Source organism: Staurois parvus, unplaced genomic scaffold (genome assembly GCF_062004578.1).
Source record: "Staurois parvus isolate SC_StPar_1 unplaced genomic scaffold, SC_StPar_1.0 ptg000118l, whole genome shotgun sequence".
NCBI lineage: Eukaryota > Metazoa > Chordata > Amphibia > Anura > Ranidae > Staurois > Staurois parvus.
Window position 1 is genome coordinate 5,210,284 of NW_028317914.1, and position 27,714 is coordinate 5,237,997.

The window sequence follows — 27,714 nt, forward strand, 5'->3', positions numbered from 1 at the left end:
TGGCTGTCACGGTGGTCACATGAATGGAAAGCTCCTGATCACAAGTATGCATTGGAAGCTGTGTGGCCCCTGGCAGTAACTTGTGGGAGGGCGCATGCTCTCAGCACTGAAGTGTTTACACAGGGCCACATATAAGGCCGTGGGTGGGCTTTGACGCTGAGAGGCCACATATATGCATGCCTTTGTCAGGAAGGGGTTAAACACCTTACCACTCACACCACCTACATGGTCTTATGAACTGTCAGTAGAACAAGTAGCATCTGTCAGCACATTTGTGGTGTGTCAGTAAATTTCACTTCGGGAGGGTGGCACCCTGCAGGAGGGGGATTACAGGCCAGATCACCAGGTGAAAACAGAGAGAGAGAGGAAACTAATGCAGCCACCACATCCAATGACAGGTCAGCTGCAATATATTACAGGGCCCAATCCCCCCATATCATAGTGATGTACAGGGGCAGGACTGACAGGTCCTCTTCATGAACCTGTCTCCTATCACTGGGCGCTTTGTAAACATCTATGGTTCCCGGGTGGGAGTGTCAGTGGGCGAGAACACGAGCCCTATACGAGCCCAGCTCAGCATTCCTCTGCCCCCCAGCACTGCCCGGCATTGTACTGCAGTGTTCCCCGTCATCCCTCCCCACCCCCTCCTCTCCGGGGAACAAGCCGAGTAAGCAGGCGGCTCTCTGGATGTATTTGTCAGAGCCGGCTGGGCGGGGCTTCCTCGGTGACAGACTGGTCTCTCTCCTCCAGGCACGCCCACTCAGCCGCGCGACCTTTCCCCTACTTTCCAAGCTCTTGCACACTCAGCCCTGAGCGGCATGCCTTCAACACGAGCTGATCACGCTCCCGGCTCGGCCGCCATTGGCTGAGAGGAGACCTAAGCGACTGCTGATTGGATCGCGGCTCTCCCCCTTCCCTGGGCTGTGCAATGAGTGCGATGTCCTCACCTTGCCTTGCCCGCCCCCTCCCCGCTGTGCTGGATGTTGTGTGCACGCCGGAGCCGGGCCCTCCCATGCAACATGACGACGAGGTAACATCCCCAATGCAAAGGAGGCGAGCTTGTTATTGCTGGTGAGCAGCCCCGGCTCAGGCAGGCGGCACCACGTCCTGCTACCTGCTCCGCTCCATCCTTTGTTACCCTGGACCAGCCGACACCATGCTGAACGTCACCACCGCCGACAGGGCTGTGAGTACACCGCCACACCATTGTCCGGGGATGGGGGGAGGCATAGATGGGCACACAGGCAGGGTTCTTACACACAGGACCCCTGTGTTATAGATAGATAAGTCTCTATATACACCTATTGGATTGGTCTGTATGTAGGGACAGACAGGGAGCTCTCATTGGTCCTGTACAGGTGGATGGAACATCACCTTACCTGTCATGGTGTCAGGACCCTGGGTATACCACCATCACCATGTCAGGACCCTGTCTATACCACCGTCATGACCGTGTCAGGACCCTGTCTATACCACCGTCATCACCGTGTCAGGACCCTGTCTATACCACCGTCATCACCGTGTCAGGACCCTGTCTATACCACCGTCATCACCGTGTCAGGACCCTGTCTATACCACCGTCATCACCGTGTCAGGACCCTGTCTATACCACCGTCATCACCGTGTCAGGACCCTGTGTATACCACCGTCATCACCGTGTCAGGACCCTGTCTATACCACCGTCATCACCGTGTCAGGACCCTGTGTATACCACCATCACGGTGTCAGGACCCTGTGTATACCACGGTCACCATCATGGTGTCAGGACCCTGTGTATACCACGGTCACCATCATGGTGTCAGGACCCTGTGTATACCACGGTCACCATCATGGTGTCAGGACCCTGTGTATGCCACGGTCACCATCATGGTGTCAGGACCCTGTGTATGCCACGGTCACCATCATGGTGTCAGGACCCTGTGTATGCCACGGTCACCATCATGGTGTCAGGACCCTGTGTATGCCACCGCCACGGTGTCGGGACCCTGTCTCTGCCACCGTCACCATCACGGTGTAGGGACCCTGTCTATGCCACCGTCACCATCATGGTGTCGGGTCCCTGTGTATACTGGGCTGTCACTGCCAGGGCTGGATGTAGAATGTCTTCCTGGGGGGGGGGGGGGGTCAAAAATGTCATCGATAACTCTGCTCCATGGGATGGTATAGTGCTCAGTGCTCTGCTCCTCATCTATAGTAATTGTATGGACTCAGTACTGTAATCATGTATAGTATGGGCTCGGCGCCCCCCGTGTACGGTAATGGGTGGGTTCGGCGCCCCCTTTCTACGGTGATGGGTGGGCTCAATGCCCCCGTATACAGTGACGGGTGGGTTCGGCGCCCCTTTTGTACGGTGACGGGTGGGTTCGGCGCCCCTTTTGTACGGTGACGGGCGGGCTCTGCGCCCCCCGTGTACGGTGACGGGCGGGCTCTGCGCCCCCCGTGTACGGTGACGGGCGGGCTCTGCGCCCCCCGTGTACGGTGACGGGCGGGCTCTGCGCCCCCCGTGTACGGTGACGGGCGGGCTCGGCGTCCCCCGTGTACGGTGACTGGTGGGCTCGGCGTGTGTCCCCCCCCCCCCCGTGTACGGTGACGGGTGGGCTCTGTGCCCCCGTATACAGTGATGAGTGGGCTCGGCACCCCCGTGTACGGTGGTGGGTGGGCACGGCGTTCACCCGTGTACAGTGGTGGGTGGTCCTCATGTACAGTAGGTGTCGGCGGTGCGGATTGTCTCTTAGATTGTAAGCTCCCAGGATCAGGCCCTCCTATCCCTCTTGTATTGAACTGTATTGTCTCCCTTATATTATAAAGCGCTGAGCAAACTGTTGGCGCGATATAAATCCTGTGTAATAATAATACTTGTCCTGGAATTGCAGTGTCCGGTCTGTCCCTGTGTGTGCCCGTTGGGTGCGGGGTATCCTGTAACCCCTCAGGTGCCAGAGGATGCCGTCTCTATGACTGGGGGTGTTGACAACCGCCCTGCCTGTTTTTTTTTTTCCCTTGGTGGTTTTTGAACGCAGGCCCCGCCCTCCGGCTCCTTTTTGTCGCGCCCACCCCGCCCCCTCACATGGCTATTTTAATGGCTGACGTATTGGAAGGCTATATTAGGATCGCTGGGCCCCTCCCTCTGGGCGGGCTGAGGGGGCGGGGCTCTCGGTTGTTGCCCGCTTGTCTCTGGGTGGGGTAACCCTGTGTTAACTTATTGTCCGCGGTAGGCCCCGCCCACAAACGGCAAATCCGCTCTGTCCGGCGGGGCCGGGGAGGGGGGATGACAGTGGATAGATTGTAATCCTTCCACACCTATAACACGGCGGCCTGTGCTGATTAACCCTTTGTAGAACAGCCGAGGATCTCCTGTGACCACCACAGCCAGGAAAATAGCAGCATGTCCTCAGAAGGGATCTACTGAGACTGGAGCATGGCAACCAATCAGCTTCCAGCTTTCATTTTCAAAGCTGAACTTAACAAGCTGAAGCTAGAAGCTGATTAGTTACTATGCAGGGCTGCCCTAGGTTTAGTAGATCCCCTGGCAGAGTCCTGCTTTCTGTACATTAGAATAAAGGGAGATGTTGGCATTGGTTGGTCTGTGCTTTCGGCAATTGTTACTCCCTTTAGCAAGCTGGCCATACACTATACAATATAATTGTACAGTCAATGGAAGATTTACCAACACCATGTCAGAGGGGCACATCTGAACAATCATTTCATTTTTATCAGGTCCTTGTAAAGGATGTTGTACAATCAAGTTGTATAGTGTAGGATCTCCATACACCTTACAATCTGTGTACAATCCACTTTAGATATATCAAAACTATGTAATACAAGGATTTCTTTAAACCGTCCATTCAGACAGGCTCTTCTATTCCATACTTGCAGGGGCTTGGGTGTAACTTTCATTTTATAAAATAAAAAAAAAACTTTTTTTACTGTTTTTTTTTTTTTTTTTTGTTTGTTTTTTTACTTTTGTTTTCATCCCCTGTGTGATGATTGTTTGGTGACAGGTTCTCTTTATTGATACACCTAAGCTCTAAAAGACCCTGGCTGTCTCCCCTCTGCTCCCCTGAATGTAATGCAGTGTACATCGCACCACATTACATTCTTTCACGGCCTCAGTTGCCGGGAATCTGTGAATGGGGACCTGGAAGTAAGGTCAAATGTCACTTCTGGGTCAGGACAAGAAGAGGAAGGGAGTGGACATGTCCGCTCTCCTCCCCTCTTGTCACCGGCAGTTGGGCAAGCGGAGCCCAGGAGACAGTGGACGGGGAAGGGGCTGGCACTGTGTGGAAGCATTCTGGTAGCAGCTTGCCCGCAGCAGGGCTAAAGGTAGAAGAAAACGACTTGCCCGATGCCCAGAAGTACATGTCCCGGCGTTGGGTGATAGGAATTGCACATTCCTGTACTTGGTAGTCCTGAGACCACATTCACATTTAGCAATTTGAACCGTGTTCTTTGCACATTTTTCCTGTAACCCGCATAGGGCAACCCATTCATTCAACACAGCAAAGTAGCTCATGCAGCCTTCTGCCAAGGTTCAAATGCATTTTTTTTATTGCACACTTTGCTGCATTTGTCGTATGTTTTTGCATGAAGATGAACATGCGTTTGCTCCCCGTGTTTGGGGTGCTATTAAAAATGAGCAAATAACAATAACGGAACTGCAAGCATGACACACTTTCTTTGCGTGTTCCAGCAACGTGCGAAGAATGTGTTTCTGCGCCCATTCCCAAAACGTGCAGATGTGACTGGAGCCTGAACAAGATTGTACAATCAGATTGTAACGTGTAGTGAGCGTTAGGCTGGGCATTGAGTGGTCCTTTGTTTTTTGCTGATCAAAAAAAAAAAAGATTCCCCCAACCACATAAGCAAGGTGGATGGATGATCCTCTCCGCTGTGCTGTTGTATTCTGACAGCAGGACTCCTCCACTGTTGGATTGCACTGATCAGCGCTGCAGCAGCTGATCGAATGACTTCACTCAGTGTTGGAAAATTTTCAATCGGGAACAGCCATAGATTAATCAAAATTTGTCCGGTCCTGAATTGTGATCTATCTGTGGCCAGCTGTAGGCCGACCATACACTATACAATTTGTTCCGTCTCCCTTAGGTTGCATTCACACTTGAGCACTTTGTAGCTTGAAGCTCCAAAAAAGCTCAAACTTAAAAAAAAAATCAATTGTTCTCTATGGTAACTGTTCACACCTGATCACTCCAACAGGCTCAATTGTTCTCTATGGTCCCTGTTCACACCTGATCACTCCAACAGGCTCAATTGTTTTCTATGGTGCCTGTTCACACCTGAACACTGGAATAGGCTCAATTGTTTTTTATGGTGCTTGTTCACACCTGATCACTCCAACAGGCTCAATTGTTTTCTATGGTCCCTGTTCACACCTGATCACTCCAACAGGCTCAATTGTTTTCTATGGTGCCTGTTCACACCTGAACACTGGAATAGGCTCAATTGTTTTTTATGGTGCTTGTTCACACCTGATCACTCCAACAGGCACCATAGAGAACGATTGATTTTTTAAGTTTGAGCGTTTTTTTTTTTTTTTTTTTTTTGCTTCATGCTACAAAACACCGAAGTGTGAATGCAGCCTCAGAGCCCATTCACACTTGTGCGACTCGTCATGCAACTTTGTGGCCCAAAGTCACCTGAAAAGTCACTCGCCATGTTCCCCAATGGGTACCATTCATATCTGTGCGATTTCAAAGTAGCTCATGTACTACTTGAGACCGCAATGAAAACCCTCAAAAGTTGTATGAAAGCTGCACCTGAATGATATACATGCACCAGCTGTGCAACAACATTAATGAAAGCCAAAGTCGTATCCAAGTTGCACCCATGGATTAAAGTTGTACTCCAAAGTCGTACAAGTGTGAACGGAGCCTTAGATCTAACAACTATGTAGTGGGAGGACCTGTCTGATTCAATCAAGATTTCATCTGTAGTTTAGGTAGGTCCTTGAATTACACGGCTTTGGTAAATCTACAGGAGATTGTACACAGATTGTATAGTGTATGGACGGATGGAAAATTGTCATCTAAATGGTGAATGCATGCAATAAGATGGTGTTCTATATAGTAAAGTGGAGATTCCTCTCCTTATGTGTATGGCTGGCCCTAATGACAAACAGCTGAGTGCAGGGAGCAAGTCAGGGCATGCCCCTCGTTCAGTCTGTGATGTTCAGCTTCTCTGACTCATCAGACTTCAGACTGACAATAAGTGGTCTGAATGCTGGAGGTCAGCCATCCTCTGTGGATACAGCACAGGAAATGAGCTCAGCAGTTTAGGATTGATGAATGATTAGTTCCTCATTAAAAAGGAACTTCACCCGTCTACATCCAAATTCAGTGTCAGCAGATCCAGTCTGTAACTGCTGACTTTTACCAGACAGATGTTTACCAGCCTATGGAGTCCAGCTCTGTCCTCTCTGCAGCCAATCCTTCTCAGCGATGTCTAGAGCCACAAATATGGATTTTATAGCCGCCTGTGGTTTCCTGAGGCCCCGTTCACAGCTCCTTGTACTGGGAACTCATGTTCCTGAGCACTTTTTTAAAAGTTTTTGGGGCATTTTGAAGCATTTCTACTCTTGGCGCATATGTGTGACAAACAACCCAGAGACAAAATTGCGCCATCCCAACACACACGTTCCTGCGTCAAGAAATGGATGTGTGTGTAAGCGGGGGGGGGCTGCAGCGACTATCGGCTGGTACCGAGAAGCATCAGTGGAGAAAAATGTCGCCAGTACACAGAGGATCTCCAGTATGGGTCCAGAGCTGTAATAAGCAATCACATAGTTGTAGCAAGAGCAACGTTTTGCAGTCCCACAGGACCCATTCATATGGCTAATGCCATGGAGCTTTTTTTTTAATTTATTTATTTATTTATTTTTTTGGGAGCTAAGTTTGGTGTGTGTGTTTTTTTTTGTGTATGTGTGATTGCAACACAGCCGGAACCATATCGGAGATGTAAGCTGCGCTGCGCATGCTCAATAGTCTGTTTCCCCCTGGTACACCAGAACCACATCAGATGTAAGCTGCGCTGCGCATGCTCAATAGTCCGTCTCGCCCTGTCAAATCGGAATTATGTTGGAGATGTAAGCTGAGCTACGCATGCGCAGGAATCTGTTCTGTGCAAGGGGCTGATTCATAACTTTAAATAAAAGCTGAGTAACTGTTCATTTTCCTTCATTCTCTAGCACAGGAAGGCCAGAAATGTGGTTTCTTTGGGCAGTACATCCCACACCCCTCATTGTTTTATATAGGGACAGTGCTGTCATCTGTCATCGGTCTGACTGCTCCAGATGTGGTTGCCATGGGATCATTTCTATTAGGCGGTACAAGGAGCAGTGATGGAGGCTAATGTATGAAAACTGGAGCAGCCAGAATCTAAAGCAGTTGTGTGTGGCAACCAGTCAGTTTCTATCTTTCATTTTCAAAGCTTAACTAAACAAGCTGAAGCTAGAAGCTGATTGGTTGATCAATGTCCCCCATTGAATATTGTGTGTTTGCAGAGCCTTTCCCCTGGTAAATGATAGTGTGTGATCAGCAGACGTCGGGTCCATTTCGGACTCCGAGGAGAGCACTGTGGCATTTCTAATCTCCATGTTGGCTCAGGTTATCTGAGGACGTGGAGAGCGGCACGAGTCGCACACACCACACAAGCAGAGCCGAGGAAGGATTTTCTTTCCTTTCTGGAAATTGTTCATGTCACGTTTTCAGACATTTCACCAAATGACCCATATAAAGGGGCATTAAAAGGGGGCACCCTGCCTGTGATGGTTTGCCCGATGCCGGGATGGAGGTATTCAGTCTGATGGCTCAATGTATGTGATCCTGAAGCAAAGCATTGCATTTGGAACAACACAGGCATTGATGGTTCCCCCCTCAGCCCCCTCCTACAAGCACTTAGATGAATACTGAATGAGACGGTGATGTGGGAAGAAATGAGTGTTGGGGGGCCCGGGGGCCCTAACACGGTGACGGCATCTTCATAGAGATGAATTCCTTCACAGCGCTCTGTTTCAGACGTCTCCACAGTTGCTGCATTTGGCTTCTAACATCCACATGGGGTAATGTTATGTAAGCGGGATTTGGAAAGAATTAGGACTCGTTGACATCAGAACGCGGTGCCTGAAACCTGTGTTCTGTGAGCATTTCCAGCACTGGGTGTGCGACATACTGCAGGTGTCAGTGTATCCCTAATGACACCCCAAATGCAGATCACATGATGCCATGCCATTTGGTGCAGTGTGGGTTTGAAAAGTAGTTTTTGCACAATTTCTGACCATTCAAATGAATCGACTTCTGTGACAGCCAGCCTTCTTATACATAGAAATTCAACTGGCCCTTGTTGAATCGGCTGAATTCCAATCCATGTATGGCCAGCTTAAGACACTCCTGGCTGTTACTGTTCACCTCCATCATCACAGGAGTGAGCTCTCTCTGATACAGACCCCCTCACATGCACGCTCTCTCCCCTGACAAAGTAGCTCTGTGTTTAACCACTTACATCTGATCACATGACAGAGCCAAAGTCATCGGCTCTTTCCGCTGATTGGTGACACGGCATCACCGATCGCCGGGCTGAGTACCCCCGGGGGAGCGCATGTGTGGTTAGAGTGGGAGGACATCATATGACATCCTTTCCAGAACGAGAAAACCGCCGCGCTCCCATCACTTCCTTATATGCTGGGCGGGAGGTGTTTAAAGAACTCGCTCCTGTGATGGTGGACGTGAACAGGAACAGCGTGGAGTCTTCACAATGTTTCCCCAACAAGGCAGGATGGAGGATGCAGTCTCTGGGGGCTTTTCAATCAGGCTTCAAGAGGTACCTAAATGGCCTACACCTATAGCAAGGGCATTATCTACAGATGCTCCTTGTCTCCATCAGCAGTTTTTTGTAAAGATGAACTATCCCTGTCAGGGAAATGCCTAGTCAGGTAATGCATGAAAGCAGAAGGTGCTAGGTCATATTGTTGTTCAGTGTTCCCTCCCCTGAAATACTTTTGTATTATTTCTGCCTGTGTCCCCAAAGGAAACATTCTCCATGTGTTCACAAGCAGGATCTCTCCATAACAGGGAAATGGGCAGCAACAGTATAACAAAGAGTTAGGGCCTCGATCAGGGTTGTAATGTGGTCACCGGGGCAGGAAGTGAAGAAAAATCTCCTGAATGGGGATACAATCAACTGGAGTAAAAGAGAAATCTAAGACACAGCAGAACCTGGCGGGTTGGGAATCTCTGCAACAAGGATACAGACAGCTGGCTACGAGAGGTAATCGCTATACAGACATAAGTAAAGCCCGGACAGAGATTCTAACCCCTTCTCTGCTCCATCCAATGTCAATCTGACACAGGTACATGGTACACATGTTTAGGCCTCATACACACAGGACATATAAAACCACTTTTCTTGGCAGCAGTGTTTTGGCAGAAAAAATGCCCGATGCTTGTCAAAGTGTTGAACACATTTACAAGCCCTTAGGTACGTTTATAAGCGTCAAGCGCTTGGGTGTTCATTTCATTGGCCAGAATAATAATTTGTTTTGGCCACTGAAGTGAATTATCGCCCCAGCGCTATACGCACCTAACGTTAACACTCATTTAGACTTGTTTACACGCATCATGCGGTTTTTCTGCCAAAATGCTGCTGCTCCTGGACGCACTGGACCTGGGGTTTTTTGCTGCTAAAAGCTACTGCTGCTAAAAGCTTCTAAAAGCCTGTGTGCGTGGACACATAGGATAACATGAAGGGTGTTTGGAAGCAGTAATAAAAAACAAAACACCTGACACCCCTAAAAGTGGCTGTAAAAACGCCCTGTGTGGATGAGGCCTTAAGGTCCAGCACTGTACTATTACAGAGGAAGGGTCTGTGCTCGTTTCCTTCTTTGTCTAGAGATGATTACAGGTGTCAGTGGGATGTTTCCATAGATGGAGCAGGACCGATGTCTGCAGTTTCACCATGGCAACAATATGGAAGTGTCCCTTGTGATGCCACAGATGCCCTAAAGTGCCTGTAAACAAGAATCATTCTACCGAAGTTCTCTCTTCCTTGTGGAATCCCATCGGTCTGAAAGGTGTTATTACGGGTTGGGGGGCCATTCTCACCACGGGGTTCATAATGTTCTCTGGTGTGCACTGTGAGATGACTTCAACGTTCTGCAGCAATGCAGTGTCACATGTCGCAACACTGCACTGCGTTCACACATATGCAGTGCGGCATATCGCATGTGATTCACACTGGAACCGCACTGCATACCTGTGCAAATTCTGTGCGATTTGAGCCATACATTTTGTATGGCTCAAATCACACCACATCTGCACCAAAAAGGTGCAGGACACTTTTTTTTTTTTTTGGTCCGCACTAGAATCCGGGGTATTCACACCTATGCGATCAGATTCTGCACATCGCACCGTGTCTTGCGAACCAATTTTGGGGTGTTGTTAACTTAACATACACACCCGCAGTGGTTCACATGAACGGGGTGTGATTGGGCACAAAAACTGCTGCGAATTCTGCACCGCATCAGTGTGAACCAGGGCTAAAAATGCAGCCTGACCAATGTTTTTCAGGGCAGACCAATGTTTTTCAGGGCACACCAATGCAGTGCAAGGATGAGAAAATTGCCATTTAAATTGCTGCCATCTCCACTGCTTCCTATCATGCTGCATACAAGGAAACGCAAAGTGCCCACCGGCATTGTCCGATGAGGAGGACATAATCTCCTCCCACCAGCCTAGTCATTGTCCGAGGAGGAGGACATCATCTCCTCCCACCAGCCTAGTCATTGTCCGAGGAGGAGGACATCATCTCCTCCCACCAGCCTAGTCATTGTCCGAGGAGGAGGACATCATCTCCTCCCACCAGCCTAGGCATTGTCGGAGGAGGAGGACATAATCTCCTCCCACCAGCCTAGGCATTGTCGGAGGAGGAGGACATCATCTCCTCCCACCAGCCTAGTCATTGTCCGAGGAGGAGGACATCATCTCCTCCCACCAGCCTAGTCATTGTCCGAGGAGGAGGACATCATCTCCTCCCACCAGCCTAGTCATTGTCCGAGGAGGAGGACATCATCTCCTCCCACCAGCCTAGTCATTGTCCGAGGAGGAGGACATCATCTCCTCCCACCAGCCTAGTCATTGTCCGAGGAGGAGGACATCATCCCCTCCCACCAGCCTAGTCTCTGTGGGGAAGGGGGGGGGGCGTGGTGTCCTCCCACCAGCCTAGCCATTGTCCGAGGAGGAGGACATCATCTCCTCCCACCAGCCTAGTCATTGTCCGAGGAGGAGGACATCATCTCCTCCCACCAGCCTAGTCTCTGGGGAAGGGGGGCGTGGTGTCCTCCCACCAGTCTAGTCTCTGGGGAAGGGGGGCGTGGTGTCCTCCCACCAGTCTAGGCTCTGTCGGGAGGGGGGGGGGGCGTGGTGTCCTCCCACCAGCCTAGGCTCTGTCGGGAGGGGGGGGGGCGTGGTGTCCTCCCACCAGCCTAGGCTCTGTCGGGAGGGGGGGGGCGTGGTGTCCTCCCACCAGCCTAGGCTCTGTCGGGGGGGGGCGTGGTGTCCTCCCACCAGCCTAGGCTCTGTCGGGAGGGGTGTGGTGTCCTCCCTCCAGCCTAGGCTCTGTGGGGGGGGGGGCGTCGTCTCCTCCCTCCAGCCTAGGCTCTGTCGGGAGGGGGGGGCGTGGTGTCTTCCCTCCAGCCTAGGCTCTGGCGGCAGGGGGCGTCGTCTCTGACCACTAGCTGCACATCACACATGGGGGCTGTGGTTTTATAGTCACATGACCATATAGAAAATGAAGAAAAAAGGTATTAACGTTGTGATTTGTGCTTCATTGTATGCAGTGCAGTGGAGGAAGGTGGGGACAGCTGCATTTAAAAGGTAGAAGGTATAGTGCCGAAACTCCTACTTTTACGGGTTCAGTATTTATTCGGTAATTATATTAGCTGCGAATGTGTTAGTTTACGCCACTTATATATAATTGCCTCACTTTTCTAGGTTTCATTATTCTTCACCTTGTGTCTTCCTCACTTTACAAGCTTATTAAAAAAAAGATCAGTGATTGCTATAGGAGATCTGTGCATTCCCTATAATTACAGAACAGATTGTCAGCTGGAATCACCCCAACATGATTGAAGCTGTTCGTCATGCTCAGGAACAAAGCAATGCATGCAGGGATGTGCAAAGAGCCCTGTCACCTGGCAGCTGCATCGGGGAACATTTCATGTGTCTGACCTCCATAAGGCTTTTTAAATGGAATCATCTACGGAACAATCAGTACAAGTGATGCATGTATGATATTTTTGCAAATTGGCATCCTTACACCTGCTATGTTTTAAAGCAGAACTCCAGTCAAATGTAAAATACACAAATGAACTTAATAATTAAGGTAGTATTGTTAGGTTAACACACAAATTTTTTTTTTTTTTTAAGTTTTACCCCAGCACTTGCAGTTTACAACTTTCGATGTTGCTGGCTTGTTCTCCCAGTGTTGCTTTCCTGAACTTTTTGTTCTTACAGGAAAGTGTTAACAGTGGACCCTGCAGTCTGCAGTCAGTCTGTTCATTTGAAGGATGGAGGATCCTAGGCTATAGGGCTGTGTGTATCTATTGATGCTCACAGTGTAGGGAGCTCTAGTCCCTGCATGCAAATTTGGTTCCATAGGCTGATGCCAGAAAAAGGAACCACCCTAAAACAAGAAACTGGCCAGTGATCATGGCACCAGCTTAAACTGGAACATTGGCAAGAATCAAAAGATACAAAAGCTGCATACTAACCAAGTGATCAAATCACCTGCTGAAAGTGCTTTAAAATCTGGTTTAATGTCACTTATATATCACAATATATCTTTAAATGCAGGCAGTGTAAGCACCCAAATTTTACCCAGCAATATTGTATTCTACTGTTTAGCAGACTTCAGGGAGTGGTAGGTAGAAGCAGCACAAGGAGCCTGTCGGGTGTATTGCAGTGCAACGATCATGCTGATAGGAGGAGAGAGCAAAGTGACATATGCTACATTTCCTTTCACTTTCCAATCACAGAGTGAGGGTGGGGAGAGGACCTGTAAGTGAAAGTAAAACTGTAAAAAAGGAAGATCAAGTTCCCTTCTGTTGTGGAACAGAACTGTTAGTCCCAGAAGTGGAGATCTAAAAATACAAATCTCCTTCCCCACAATATCTTGTGCTTGGACCTGGAAATGGGCTGCTTAGGCGTAGAGCAGTGCAATATGGGAGGATAAGAAGGTCATATGCACTGTCAAGTTTAGAAGTATTGCACACACCTTTCGTCATATTTTCAGGAAGGTGTCTTGTTACCTTTTCAAGAGCGTACAGCCTAGGGTTCACCTCCCGAATTCAAGGGTTTTTTTATTACTTGCAGCTTAAACATGCCGTGACTGCCCAGGGCCTCTGGTTGGACTGGCACCTGTTCCCTACCCCTATTTTCCGTTTCATTTAAAATTCCTCCACAATACAAATTTCTGGTATCCCAGTTTTAAATGATGCTCCTTTCAACTTACCTGGGGAGTTTCTATTGCAAGGCCTCAGAATTGGGAGAGAGATGTAGGTACCTTTTTTGAGGAAGATCAATGGGTAAGTGTCCTGGAATCTGTGCACCTTAGTTCTATAAATGCATCCCAGAGACTTTCACAACTACATTATCCTGCAGGCCCACTATACTCCAAGTAAACTACATGGGTTTGCTATGGGTTTGTCAGACTCTCTAATTTGTTGCAAATGTCATCATGATTGGGGCACTCTTATCCACATGCTTTGGCGCTTCCCGAAATTACACAGGTACTGGGCCAAAGTGGTGGACACTGTAACTGTGGTATTTGTTACCTTGCCTTTAGATTCTAAAATATGCCTACTAGGTATCTTAGATGACCCTCAGCTGACAGACCACTCTTGGGTAGCCATTAATAGGGCTTTGTTCCAAGCTAGGAACCTCATCTGGAAGGCAAAACAGCTGCTGACCCACGGAGAATGGGTGGAACGAATGGGGCATACCCTGCACCTAGAGAAACCTGTCTTTCAACACCAGGGATGCCCAGGAAAGTTTTTGGAAAGCTGTGGGATGTTTGGTTAGCCACACTGGGTCTATCCCTCATTGACTTGGTGCTAGATAGGGTTTTATAGTTACTCTTCTATTGGGGTCTGCCCTCCTTTTACTTTCCTTGGATTGATGTACTCCCCTCATGGTAGTATGAAATGTTACACAGTCTTAGCCATTCCAGTGTGTCAATACGTTATATTTATTTACTTCAGGTGCTCATATACCGCCGTCAATTTACGCAACGTTTATATGTATATATTACTGTACATTCACATCAGTCCCTAACCCTCAAGGGGCGTACAATCTAAGGTCTCTAACTCACATTCATACATACACATACTAGGGCCAATTAACCTACCAGCATGTTTTTGGAGTGTGGGAGGAATCTGGAGTACCTGGAGGAAACCCGCACAGGGAGAACATGCAAACTCCAGGCAGGTGATGCCATGGTTGGGATTCAAACCAACGACCCTAGTACTGCCAGGCAGAAGTGCTAACCATTTAGCCACTGCGCTGCCCATGCCAGTTGTTTGATTTCTGAGCTACTTCCATGTACATGTGTGTACCTACTGTATTTTTTTTGTTCTTTTTATTTGTTTATGATTTCTGGATGACTTCTTGTTTCTTTTATTAAAATCTATTTTTGATTAAAAAAAAAAAAGAAAAGAAATATTGGGTATACAGTCATGGCCGAAATTGTTGGCACCCTTGATATTTCTCCAGGAAATCATGTATTTCTCACGAAACGTATTGCATTAACACATGTTTTGCTATACACATGTTTATTCCCTTTGTGTGTATTGGGACAAAACAAAAAAAGGGAGGAAAAAAAGCAAATTCGACATAATGTCACACAAACCTCCAAAAATGGGCTGGACAAAAGTATTGGCACCCTTTCACAACTGCGGATAAATAAGAATGTTACAAGCATGTGATGCTCCTGTAAACTCACCTGGGGCAAGTAACAGGTGTGGGCAATATAGAAATCACACCTGAAAGCAGATAAAAAGGAGAGACGTTCACTTAACCTTTGCATTGTGTGTCTGTCTGTGCCACACTAAGCATGGACAACAGAAAGAGGAGACGAGAACTGTCTGAGGACCTGAGAACCAAAATTGTGGCAAAATATCAACAATCTCAAGGTTACAAGTCCATCTCCAGAGAACTAGATTTGCCTTTGTCCACAGTGCGCAACATTATCAAGAAGTTTGCAACCCATGGCACTGTAGCTAATCTCCCTGGTCGTGGACGGATGAGGAAAATTGATGAAAGATTGCAACGCAGAATAGTCCGGATGGTGGATAAGCAGCCCCAAACATGTTCCAAAGACATTCAAGCTGTCCTGCAGGCTCAGGGAGCATCAGTGTCAGCGCGAACTATCCGTCGACATTTAAATGAAATGAAACGCTATGGCTGGAGACCCAGGAGGACCCCACTGCTGACACAGAGACATAAAAAAGCAAGACTACAGTTTGCCAAAATGTACTTGAGTAAGCCAAAAGCCTTCTGGGAAAACGTCTTGTGGACAGATGAGACCAAGATAGAGCTTTTCGGTAAAGCACATCATTCTACTGTTTACCGAAAACGGAATGAGGCCTACAAAGAACAAAACACAGTACCTACGGTAAAATATGGTGGAGGTTCAATGATGTTTTGGGGTTGTTTTGCTGCCTCTGGCACTGGGTGCCTTGACTGTGTGCAAGGCATCATGAAATCTGAGGATTACCAAAGGATTTTGGGTCGCACTGTAGGGCCCAGTGTCAGAAAGCTGGGTTTGCGTCCAAGATCCTGGGTCTTCCAGCAGGACAATGACCCCAAACATACGTCAAAAAGCACTCAGAAATGGATGGCAAAGAAGCGCTGGAGAGTTCTGAAGTGGCCAGCAATGAGCCCAGATCTAAATCCCATTGAACACCTGTGGAGAGATCTTAAAATTGCTGTTGGGAAAAGGTGTCCTTCCAATAAGAGAGACCTGGAGCTGTTTGCAAAGGAAGAGTGGTCCAAAATTCCGGGTGAGAGGTGTCAGAAGCTTATTGATGGTTATAGGAAGCGACTGATTTCAGTTATGTTTTCCAAAGGGTGTGCAACCAAATATTAAGTTAAGGGTGCCAATACTTTTGTCCAGCCCATTTTTGGGGTTTTGTGTGACATTATGTCATATTTGCTTTTCTGCCTCTGTTTTATATTTGTTCCAATACATACAAAGGGAATAAACATGTGTATAGCAAAACATGTGTTAATGCAATACCTTTTTTGTGTGAAATACTTGATTTTCAGGAAAAATATCAAGGGTGCCAACAATTTCGGCCATGACTGTATACAAGGGCTCTGGCTGGTGAATGGTTGACTGTAGGGACATGGGGAAGGCAAGTATTAGTAGTAAAGGGGGTGGGCTATGGGGAGAACCTGTTACTTTGCCCTGTATGGCATGTCAGGATTACTTTAATTGGTTGGGCGAGTGCAGGCTCAGCATTATCAGCTGGTTTGCTGCAAGTGAACTCTGAGATTGTAGCTTGTGTTTTCATGAAACTGGAGAGTTGGAGTATTGAGAATCTCCATGAAGGGAGTTACCAGATTCACAGATGGTGTTGTATAGAGTGCTGCTCTTGTTGACCATGGCATCTTTACTTTGTCTCCATAGGTGGACCTCATAGACATCTGTGAGTCGATCCTGGAAAGGAAGAGACATGACAGTGAACGATCCTCCTGCAGCACCCTGGAGCAGAATGACTTTGAGGCAGTGGAAGCTCTAGTGTGTATGAGCTCCTGGGGTCAGCGAAGTCACAAAGGAGAAGCGCTGAAAATGAGGCCACTGACTCCAGCTTCTGATTCCTCTGATTGCCTAATGCAGTACGAGTCCTCCCGATCCATAATGAACGATTTCCACTCACTCTCCACCCTGGTAAGAATGAACATATAATTACCACCAGTGTTGAAGAACATACTCTTCAATTCTAAGCAGTAGTGACACCAGTCATAAACACATCTACATGACATTCAGGGTTCCCCTACTGACAGCTGAAGTGCCAACAAAACCAGGGGCAGCTGCCGCTGGAGGAGCCGAATCTTCACCTGTGGAGTCTGCCAAGCATGGAGGGAGAAACAGCCTGGATGTACCACCGCAGGAGGGTGTGGGTATGAAGGAACGTTTTGGAACTGCTCTGCTTCCTTCATCAGCCTTGCTCAGTCCAACAGGTGAAGATTTGGCTCCCCCAGACACACAGACGGCCAGGGCTGTCATTGGGGGGGGGGATAGCCCTTATGCATGAAGGGGACCCGAGGGTCCAGGCAGTATTGCCAACCATCAGTAAATTCCTAGCTAAAAAAAAGCTGCATCTGTAAAATGGTAACAAACTTTGGTACTCAAAATTTTCCATAGACGACATTCTCAAAAGCCCTTCGGGTCATCCATTTTAGAGTTAAAGTGTAATTTCAGTCAAATCCCCTAACTCAGCTAAAATCTACTCCCATCCCCATCCTATGCCTAGTCTATCTACCCTGTAAAAGGAAAGATGTCTATACTTACCTATTCTGAAGTCGCTCCGGTCACATGATCTCTCCAGCAGCCGGTTTCAGAGCAGAGTAGAGAGCAGCGACAACGGCTACAGAGCCTGGGTAATGACGTCGCCCATAGACTTGCTATGGGGCATCCATTGTCGGCTGTCCCTCTATATTGAAGCCGGTGCTGATACCTGATCATGTGACTGGACTGGAACGACTTTGGAATAGGTAAGTATACAGATCTTTCCTTTTACAAGGTAAATAGAATAGGCTTAACTTGAGGGTGGGAGCCGATTTTAGCTTAGGTTTTGACTGGAATTACACATGAATTATGGGGTGTAGGGAGGGGTGAATGTACCGGGGGTGTGGAAGTGATGGAGTGGCTGGATTGCTTCCACCTGACAGCTGATAGTCTTGTCAGAATTACAAACATTATGTAAAATCCCCTACTTTTATCTACTTATGACATATGTTGGTGCCAGCAAAATGGTTCATCTATTGCAGGTTATCAGTACTTGGATGTGGTGGCTGCATTTGTTTTTCCTTTTTCAAGAACATTTTCTGCAAATACATAAAAATACCAGCTGATAGAAACACATTATTCCTGTAACTTCCCTGTGAACGGCACTGAGATCTCCAACAATGTCATCGGCTTTCTTGGTTCTCTTATGCGAACTACAAAAGCAACATCCCTCTAAGTAATATAGATGAGCAAAGGGAGAGGTGTTTGTAGTCAAAATCAGGAGATCCTCCTTTGGTAGCAATGATATTTCTTCCCCGGATACAGTACAGTGAGTGAGGGTTGTCACCCTGGGACACCCTATTGCTGGCAGGACCACCAGGTGAAAACTAATGCAGCATCCACATCTAAGGGCTGGCAAACTGCAGTATATTAAATCTTTGTTTTTGGCTGCAGGTAAGCTTTAAGTGTGAATTCAGCCTCAGGCTTGGGTAACAAAGTAAAATGATTCTAGATCCAGCAATGCACGTTCTCTCTCTCCCTCCTGATCTGTGCACTGCTACTACATAACCAGATTATTTGTATTGATTCCTGTTGTCCTGCCAGTGAGCACAAGCCAGTTAACTGAGCTGATGTAACTGGCGGTACGACATGTACTTGCTGCCTTCTGTTTCTGTAATTCCTTCTAATATGCTGCAATCCGCTCTTACATTTTGTAGTTAATTAATCAGGCATGAAAACACAGTTCCAGGTCCCACATCTCTGTCCTGGATGTCATTAAAGCTGGCACATGATTGTTTTGTTTAGCTGTCTTCCCTTCTCTATGGCTACCTCCCTGGTGGAAAAGGGCCCGAGAGTCCTGGGTCTCAGCTGATGAGAGTTAGGAGTGAACACTGTTATTTAGAGCAGCATTTGTTGACCTTGTGATGCACAACAGTCTGTTCGGGAGCAATGGACTTCAATTGCGTCGACTTAAAAGAAGCCCAACTAACATCTGTTTATCCTTTGCCTACAGCTGGCCATACCTAAGCCCAAGTATTGGGTGGCAAATTCAATAACCTCCAACTCTTGCCAATTTTTGTTAGCTGTGAATAGATGCTGGCTGCAACATCTTTTCTTCTTTTTTTTTTTTTTTTTTTTTTCCATTTTATTTTATGATTTATTTATTACGATCAACTACTATTGCTAAATTTTCCCTTGCTTAATTAGTAACATGGTGCCACCAGAATTTACGGAAAATTACATGTGAATCTACCATGTGAATAGAGATTGCAACAAAAATGTTTTGATCATCATTGGGCTGTTACTGATTTGACTAGACAGTATTTTCCACTGAATGTGACGGAAGCCGGTTTGCATGCCTTACACCCACTCACTTGGAGATGTAGTCCCTTTTTGCTACTTTTAGTCTCCAAAGAGTGGTGTTTTGCCAATTAATGGGTGTTCATTAGTGATCGGGAACAAAAATTATTCTTCCATTTAGATAACTGACCTGGTTATGTATACCTCTGAGACTTGGGGGAAAAAAATATACTAGTTACCTACAAAAGACCTCCTACTGAGAGATGTCACTTTGCTATTAAAACACTATGGCTTCTGGCAGAATCTTCAGAAGCTGTTGTCTCTCCTCCTCCCCACAGGTGCTGTTGCTTTTCCCCACCAACAAACTTGTTAGGGTCAACTGTTAAAAATTCTGCTAGAGGCCACAGTTCTTGGATTGGCCAAAGTAAGGACTTATTGCTTGCCAGTGTAAGTGTTAAAGAGCTTGAACTCACTCACTCACCTTTCTAGTTGCTTGTAATGTAAAGCAATACATCCCCAAAGATCATAGCAAAGACTGCAGTTGTTTTCTAACAGCTTACAAACTCCAACTGTGTGTTTGTATTCGAGGGCTGGCAGGCTACTAAGATCTGTTTTTCCTACAAAAAAAAGCAAAGATTGCTGTGTCTCCTATGAAATTTGAAGAACAATTTCTGCACAATGCGTATAGCTAGTGGTGAGAAAGTGATTTTGAAGTGCTTTTATTGCTTGTTCTGAATACGTAAACACTTTAAAGTTATGTTAACTGTTAATTTTTTTTTTTTTAATAACCTGTCATATGTACCTGCTCTGTGCAGTGGTTTTGCACAGAGCAGCCCTGATCCTTCTCTTCTCGGGTCCCCCTCCGGTGCTTCTGGCTCCTCCTTTCTCTGAGTGCTTCCATAGAAAACTTCTTGCTATGAGGAACTCGTGCATGCTAGCTGCCAAGACATTCTCTGTGTGTCTATAAGACACACAGAACGGGGATCAGCCCCACCCCTGCCCCTGTGATAGCAGTGGGAGCCAATGACTCCCTCTGCTGTCTGCCAATGAGAATGCAAAGAACCATGAGAGCAGCTGCTCTTGTGTACATCGCTGGATCTGGCTCGGGTAAGTTTTAGGGGGGCTGCGGAGGGAGGTGCCTGCTGAAGGTTTCTTACCTTCATGCATGGAATGTATGAAGGTTAAATACCCTCAACCTTTTTACCAATATAATGTTCATAGTCTGCACACAGGTTCACGGTAGGAGTCTTTATTTGCAGGCATCATTTTTTTTTTTTTCTTTTTTTCAGGGCACATTAACCTTAGTGGATCAGTCAGCTGCTTTGTATGTTTATTTATTTTTTCTATTGTAAAAGTCTTATTTTAATTAGTTGTGTGCATCATGCTTCATTAACGTTAGCAAAACTGACATTTTTATTAGGCAAACATTTAAAATGCAGAATGACTAAACTCAAGTGGGTTCGGTGCAGACAACTCTTTGCATGGTCATCACATCATTAGAGTTGCGGTTTTTAATTTCATGACACCATTTTTCTTATGCTTGTGTTTTTTCTTGTTTTTTTTTTTTCTTTCCAGTGCATGACTCCTCCACACAGTCCAGAATTTACTGAGCCTTGTACAACACTCCCTCCTGCCTGCCAAGTGACATATTCCAAGCCAGTGACTGTCCTGTCCAGCAGTTCTCCTTGTTCTGTGTCTTCTTCTAATGCGTCCAAGCCTTTTATACCAACAGTCCACAGCTTGTCCTTGCCGAGGTCTGACATGTCAGAGAGGTCACAGCCTTGCAGGGCAATGGTCACAAGTGTCATACGTCACACAGCTGACACATCTGCCTTTCACCACCTCCCCCAGTCCCCACCTAAAGCACCAACAGCTGAAGCCGTATTCTCCCAAAACTGTGATCGCAAACATTCCAAGCTCACCAAAGAGACTCCTGTCCAAGAGGACCTGTCCAGAAGCAACTCCCCTGTGTACCTTCCACAGACTGAAATTCCCTGTGCAAATGCTAACATGGGGAGCCAACAAACGGCAAGTGTACAGACACGGGAGCCAGTGAAATGTGAAAATGAACACTCAAATGAGAACAATCCGTTGGTTTCCGTTGCTGCTTCTAGTTCCCCTGTTCTCTGCCAGATGATTCCAGTAAACGGACAAGCTGGTGTTATCTCAGCTTTTATCAAGCCACCTTCTCAACCCATGTGCAATACCATTAAACCCATTTTGCCCCAGACCACCTCCCTTTCACAGCCAGTCCTTATGGGCACACCAATGTCTCCAGGGACTGTTATGTTTGTCCTTCCTCAAGCATCTGTCACCCAGCCACCTCAGCAGTGTCCACAGACTCTAATGACAGTTGGAAACACAAAGTTATTGCCTCTTGCCCCCGCTCCTGTATTTATTACTTCTGGGCAGACCAGCCCCCCACAAATGGACTTTTCCCGAAGGCGCAATTACGTCTGCAATTTCACTGGGTGTAGGAAGACGTACTTCAAAAGTTCCCACCTCAAAGCACACCTTCGAACCCACACAGGTGAGACCTCAAAATGCATAAGGGTGGGGAAAAAAATGATATATATTTTGAAAGCATATTCACAATCTATTCAGTTTTGTTTCATGATAACTTTTTACTCTACTGGTAAATAATAAAAGGTTGGAAGTGATTAGTTTCCTGCAAAATTAAGATAGTAAGTGAAGACCTAAGTTCAGCAGACTATTCGAAGGTCAGTATCCCTGTACATGGCTGCAGTGAAATCAATTTGGTACCCAGAGTTAGAGCAGTGTGGAGCACTGGCATCTCTTGGGTGCTGGGTCTTTAGTCGTCTTGATCCCACTACACAGGCACCATGCTGAAAATGTACCCCGAGATGTACATGCGCAGCTCACAGCTGTGCACAGAATTTTCTTTTATTTGCAGAAGAAACATAACATTACCCTAGGTTACCATCTGTGCAGGTGGTGCCGCTGCATATCCGCACGAAAATCCGTGCAGCCGCACCACCCGCACAGAGAACTACGCACGCTTCCTGCACTGGAAAACGCAACCATACTGGGAACCGAGGTTCCCGTGCGGGCTGCGTTTTCCAAAGAAGTGCAGGGACTTTTTCCCTGTGTGTCACGGGCACGGGAGTCCTTTCAAATGAATGGGCTCTCATGCCTGTGCAAAACGCGGCCCGCATGGCCGCATATATGTGAACCGGGGGTTACAATTAAGGTTTTGCCTGTGTGCAATTTTTTTTTTTTTTTTGTTTTGTTTTTTTTCTAAAAGTCAGCTTGCCAGTGATGTTGCTGGTTTCCACTTTTCAAAAACCAAGTTTTGTTCTTTGGAATAGAATTTGTTTTTTTTTTTCCAAATGTATTTTACTGGCAACTGTTAGACTTGTACAGCTTCATTTGTCAAAGTGTCTGAAAGCAGAATCGTGTTTTGTGTTGCCCACAGCTACCAATAGACTGAAAAGGGATAATCTGATCAGTTGCTGTTGACGGCACAGAGTATTCTTGTAGACAGTTTATAAATGTCTTGGGTCACACAGCGCTCACATAACATTGAGCCTCATTTATCAGAGTGCCTTTAAGACCTGTGTTGCCATAGCAGCAAATCAGATTCTCTGCTTTTTTTCTTTTATTTGAGGTTAGCAAATGAAAAGGGGGGTTGGAATGATTACTTTGGGCAACACTGATGGCTGTTTCAAGCACTTTGCAGTGCACCTATGTTAGTAATAGTAGACAATGCTGTGAATGGGGATGGTGAACATATGTAGATGTTGTACTTGGTTCTCTTGCTATGTTGGGTACACAGGCGGAATCCGCTTGCTCAGCAGGGGATCTGTATGCTGATCCCACACTGCCCCACTGTACAGAGTAGAGCGGGCGGATGACATGTCCACGTCTGCTCCGTTTATGCAGAGAGGACAAGGATACAGCCTGCTCTGCTCTATGGATGGTCGGATGTAAATGGAGTGGCTATCTGTTTACATCTGACTTCCCTCCAGTCGATCAGATTGAAGATTGGCGGGTGTAAACAGACAAGTCCGTTTACATTTGCCACTTCTTAGAGGAGAATGGAGGGTCTGATCCAGGCTACCTGAAAAACTGACAGGTGGACCCGATCGGACCGATCTTGTGAAAAGGGGCTTATTATACCCTTGGAAGTGTTTCATAAACATTTTAATAAGAAAATAACCTTTTGATCCTTCCAGAAATCTTGTGAGCTTCTAACTTCCTTACTAGTTAGCAGTTCTCTGTGAACTACAGAACACCTCACCCCTCTGTTATTATGTGGAGATGAGTGCTAACATACTTCCTGTCTTAGGGTGACAACATTCTATTTAATTTTCCCTGGAGTTCTGCTTTAATTGTGTGAAGCCTCTATAATACAGGAGGCCAAAGTTAAAGGTGTTAGGCCTATTACTCCCCAAAATAAACTAAAACCTTAATTAAAAATAAAGAAAATCAAAGCCAGTGCTTACCTTCCTACCTCCTGACATTACATCCTTCTCTCTAAAAACAGGTACGCTTTAGGAAGTCAGCTTGAGAGTAACACATTTCTGAAACACACCACAGCATGGATTATACATTTTTTGTTTTTCTATTGCAGGAGAAAAACCTTTCAGCTGTAACTGGGAGGGATGTGATAAAAAGTTTGCCAGATCAGACGAACTCTCTCGACACCGCAGAACCCACACAGGCGAGAAGAAATTTGCCTGTCCTTTGTGCGACCGACGATTCATGCGCAGCGATCACCTGACCAAGCATGCCCGACGACACATGACCACAAAAAAAGTTCCCTCCTGGCAGGCAGAGGTCGGAAAGCTAAACAGAATAACGACATCCGAGCAGACAAGAAATCCGGGACCATCTTTAAGTATGCTGGTGTCCATGTCTCCCCCAGTATAAGAGTGACTGAACAAATACGTTGAAATGAAATGAAGCCTTTTGATTCATGCACTGAATCACCCAGAGAACTAAAACACAAAAACTCAGTGCTTATCTTTGTTACGTTGTCTTGGGCCGTGTCCAGTTTTATGACATTGATTTGTACCCTTTATGAGTGATATAAATATATTATATAAATATATATAAATCTTACCTACCAGCATTTTTACACAAGAAAATAAAAAAAACCTATTGTTTTGGTAATAAGCTTTTTTTTTTAATGTGAAATTTTATGTTCTGCAAAGCAGATCCAGAATTTTTTCTCTGCTTTTTATTACTTTTTTTTCCCCTTTCTTATACAAGAAATAGTATTTGTTTAGTTCCTTTGAGAAGGTGTATCACCCTAGCCTACAGCCCAGCCTTGTCATTTCCCCTATTAAACTAAACCTGAGCTGTAATAGAAGATGCTGTATACCTATCTTTTCTGCGGTGAGTCTTGAAACCCACCCGCCTTGCTCTTTTCTGGCCACTGCAGATATGACACCTCCAGGTCTGTGGTTTTCCACCACTTCCACTGGCTTGTAAAGTATGGGGCAGGGTTGGGGATAAAATATTTAACCCCTTGGCGCTTTAAGGGTTTCAGAACCCGAGAGATGGGTTTAGGGTCATGTGACCGCTGTGACACGCTGTCATGGCGGTCACATTATTGGGAAAGGTCCCAATCGAAACAGGAGATCGGGACCTTTCCGTGAGTACCGAACATGTGCGCTGGGAGCACACCGGGTGCGCGCTCTCAGCATGTTTTTTTTCAATAGAATGCAAATGTGCAGCCGCTTGGCGTCTAGGCCCAGACGCTGGGAGGCTGCACATTTGCGTTCAGCCGGCGCCAAGAGGTTAACAAACCTAGGTATCGGATACTTTGCTGGGATCAACAGGCAAGTATAGAGCACCATGTTTTTACAGCCTAGGATTAGTTTAATGAGGCCTTGTAGGGACAGGGTTCACTTTAGTGGACACTTGCACATGAGAAATATTGAGGTTGCTATTGCTGACCCCCCTTCTTAAAATGTTAGTTGCTTGGCTGTCTCTGAGTTAAGTGCTTTGAGCCATTGATGTGTAATTTGTCATGCTGCACCAAATGTCAGAACTCCTTGATCTGCATACTTGTTCCAGATCAATGACTCAAAGCCCTGAAGATAGAGAAGCAACCAGCTTTTTCAGAGCAAGAGGTTTGTCATAGTCTTCATATTTCTTTAGAAGTGGTTTTGCTTTAACATGAACCTGTTAACCTTTTTGAACATTTGTAGTTAAAAGATCCTCCTGCTGTGCACCGTTCTGATCTAGTCTCACTTTGTTACAGATGCTTTTCCTGACTGTAGGGCAAAATCTGACCTGCATGAACACGCATGTTCTGATTTATTTTAGAGCCCTTCGCATCCCCTCAAAAATTTTATATATATATATATTATAATCTCACACCCACACCTTTAGAATAGACACCTCCTTCATGAAGGTGTTGCGCCTCCTTGGAAGATAGATTACCCATAATCCCACAGGAATGCACTCCTGCACTTTAATGGAGCTCATTCTCTTGAAATGTCAGGTCATTGGCACCTTCAAGAAATGGCAAAAAGCTGGGGGGGGGGCCTGTGGTTGGTAATATTTTTTTTTTTTTTTTTTGCAAACGGTCATGTAAGGTCCACTTTAAGAGTACCCACAATGGCCACTGAAGGGCTGTCCATGGACAAGGGAAATGGCAGGGGGCAGGCTTTAGCTCTGAAGTCAGGACCAATATAGCAAAGTAAGTCTAATTCAGATTAGGCAATTTAGGGGTATAAGCAGACACATTGTGCTACCTGTTCTTAGGGAGGACCTTTTAGTTTTTAAATGTTTAAGATGGTTAATGGTCACCTTCACTGTATTTATGATTGTGTAATCCTCTTCCAGGTAAGGCCTTGTTCACATGAGCACTGAATGCAGAACTGCTTCCAAGTTCCTGCCTGATCACAGGTTATGTGCTGCTGAGTTTTTTAAATGGGAGAACTCCCAGTCAAAGGGCCTGCAGCATCTGATATCAGCTAGACAATGCAGGCAGCAGTTGGGATGACCTAAAATGAAACTTAGCAGAGTGCTGGTGTTTCCTTAGTCGTCTAGTTTAATAAGTTTGGAGCGCTCAATGGTTGCATTCAGGCCTCCTTTTTTAAACAAGGCCTACGTAGCGAAGAGGTCATCAGAAGTTGGCCAGCCATGCTTTTTGAAGGTGGTGGTTCTCATAAAAAGTTGTGCATCACGTTTGACAATCTTTTTATAATGAATTAGTCTGTTTACAGTTTATATCATCATAGCTTGTTTAAACGTTTTTATACTTTAAATGCTTATACCTGCCTAAACTGGTATTCTAGCATTTGGTAGAGACCAGCGCATTGACTCCCCCACCACTTTTCAGAACCTTTCAGGGACTTTAGCAGCAAGATGTCCCATGCAGAGCTCTTGGCTCTTTTCCTATCTGCCTTGGCATCTCCATTCTCCATCCACATTTTCTGCATATAAATATGAACGAAAACTAAAATGAGGGAGTAAAACACTATCTAATCGTTTCTGCGTGTGGGGGTTGGATCCTAGGTGCAGAAACCTCACCACTAGGGTGAATGAAAACAAATAGGCCAAATGATGCAATTTACTAAATGCTCCATTGGCGGACTAAAAATGCATCACCCAAAGTTAATTTTGATTGGAGGTGATTAGATGATGTGCTTAATGATGTCTCTACTTCTGGAGCATCCTACTTTTTAGTGCCTCCAAAAGCTTGAGCCCATTGACTTTACTTGGATATCTTCTAATACCAATAGGCAAAAGAAACTGGAGCAGCAGAGGAGCTGATAGTGGCAGGGCTCTATATGCAGTTGTTTATGGTCATCTATTTAATGGATGAATCACTCTTCAGTGTCTTGTGCCCTTCAGGGTGATGAGATCCCTGCCCCAAAATTCCCAGATTTCCTCAACTGCCCTAAATCGCCAATTTGGAAGAGTCAGCATCCATTGGACTAATGCTTTCATTCCACCTGATGAATCTAAACCCTTGTATTGGCCAGCTTTAGCCTATATTTGTGTTCTGGATCAAAGCATTGCCAGGAAGCACCTTCTGATTGCATTATCAAAGGGAATACAATCTAGCATGTCCATTATTTCTATTGCACTATGTATGTCTTCTTCTATCTTGTATATGTATTTAATTTGTGAAATTCCAGTCGCATTTATTTGGTAATTTTTACAGTAAAATTTGGTCACAAAGCTGGAGTGAAAGATTAAATGTATTACCTGGATTTAAAGAAAGATGCAATTTCTTTGACTAGTCAAAGCTTGGTCATCATTGCCTTTACATGAAGGCATATTATTTGCCTGATGTATTTGTCCAGATAGACATATATTGGAAAAAATGTGTTTAATGTATAAGCTGTAAACGTGACAATGCAAACATTTAGTAAATAACTATGACATAAATACACCTGTCTGAAGATTCAAAACAAA

The 27,714-nt window shown here is 46.1% G+C and overlaps 1 protein-coding gene across 1 annotated transcript; it reads left to right on the top strand.

The window, feature by feature from the left end:
• The first annotated feature begins 940 nt into the window (after positions 1 to 940).
• Positions 941 to 27,714, top strand: KLF11 (KLF transcription factor 11). Its single transcript, XM_089672035.1, has 4 exons — positions 941 to 1,186; positions 16,693 to 16,953; positions 20,890 to 21,844; positions 23,909 to 27,714. The coding sequence occupies exons 1-4, from the start codon at positions 1,157 to 1,159 to the stop codon at positions 24,205 to 24,207; spliced, it is 1,545 nt and encodes a 514-aa protein (XP_089528161.1). The 5' UTR covers positions 941 to 1,156; the 3' UTR covers positions 24,208 to 27,714.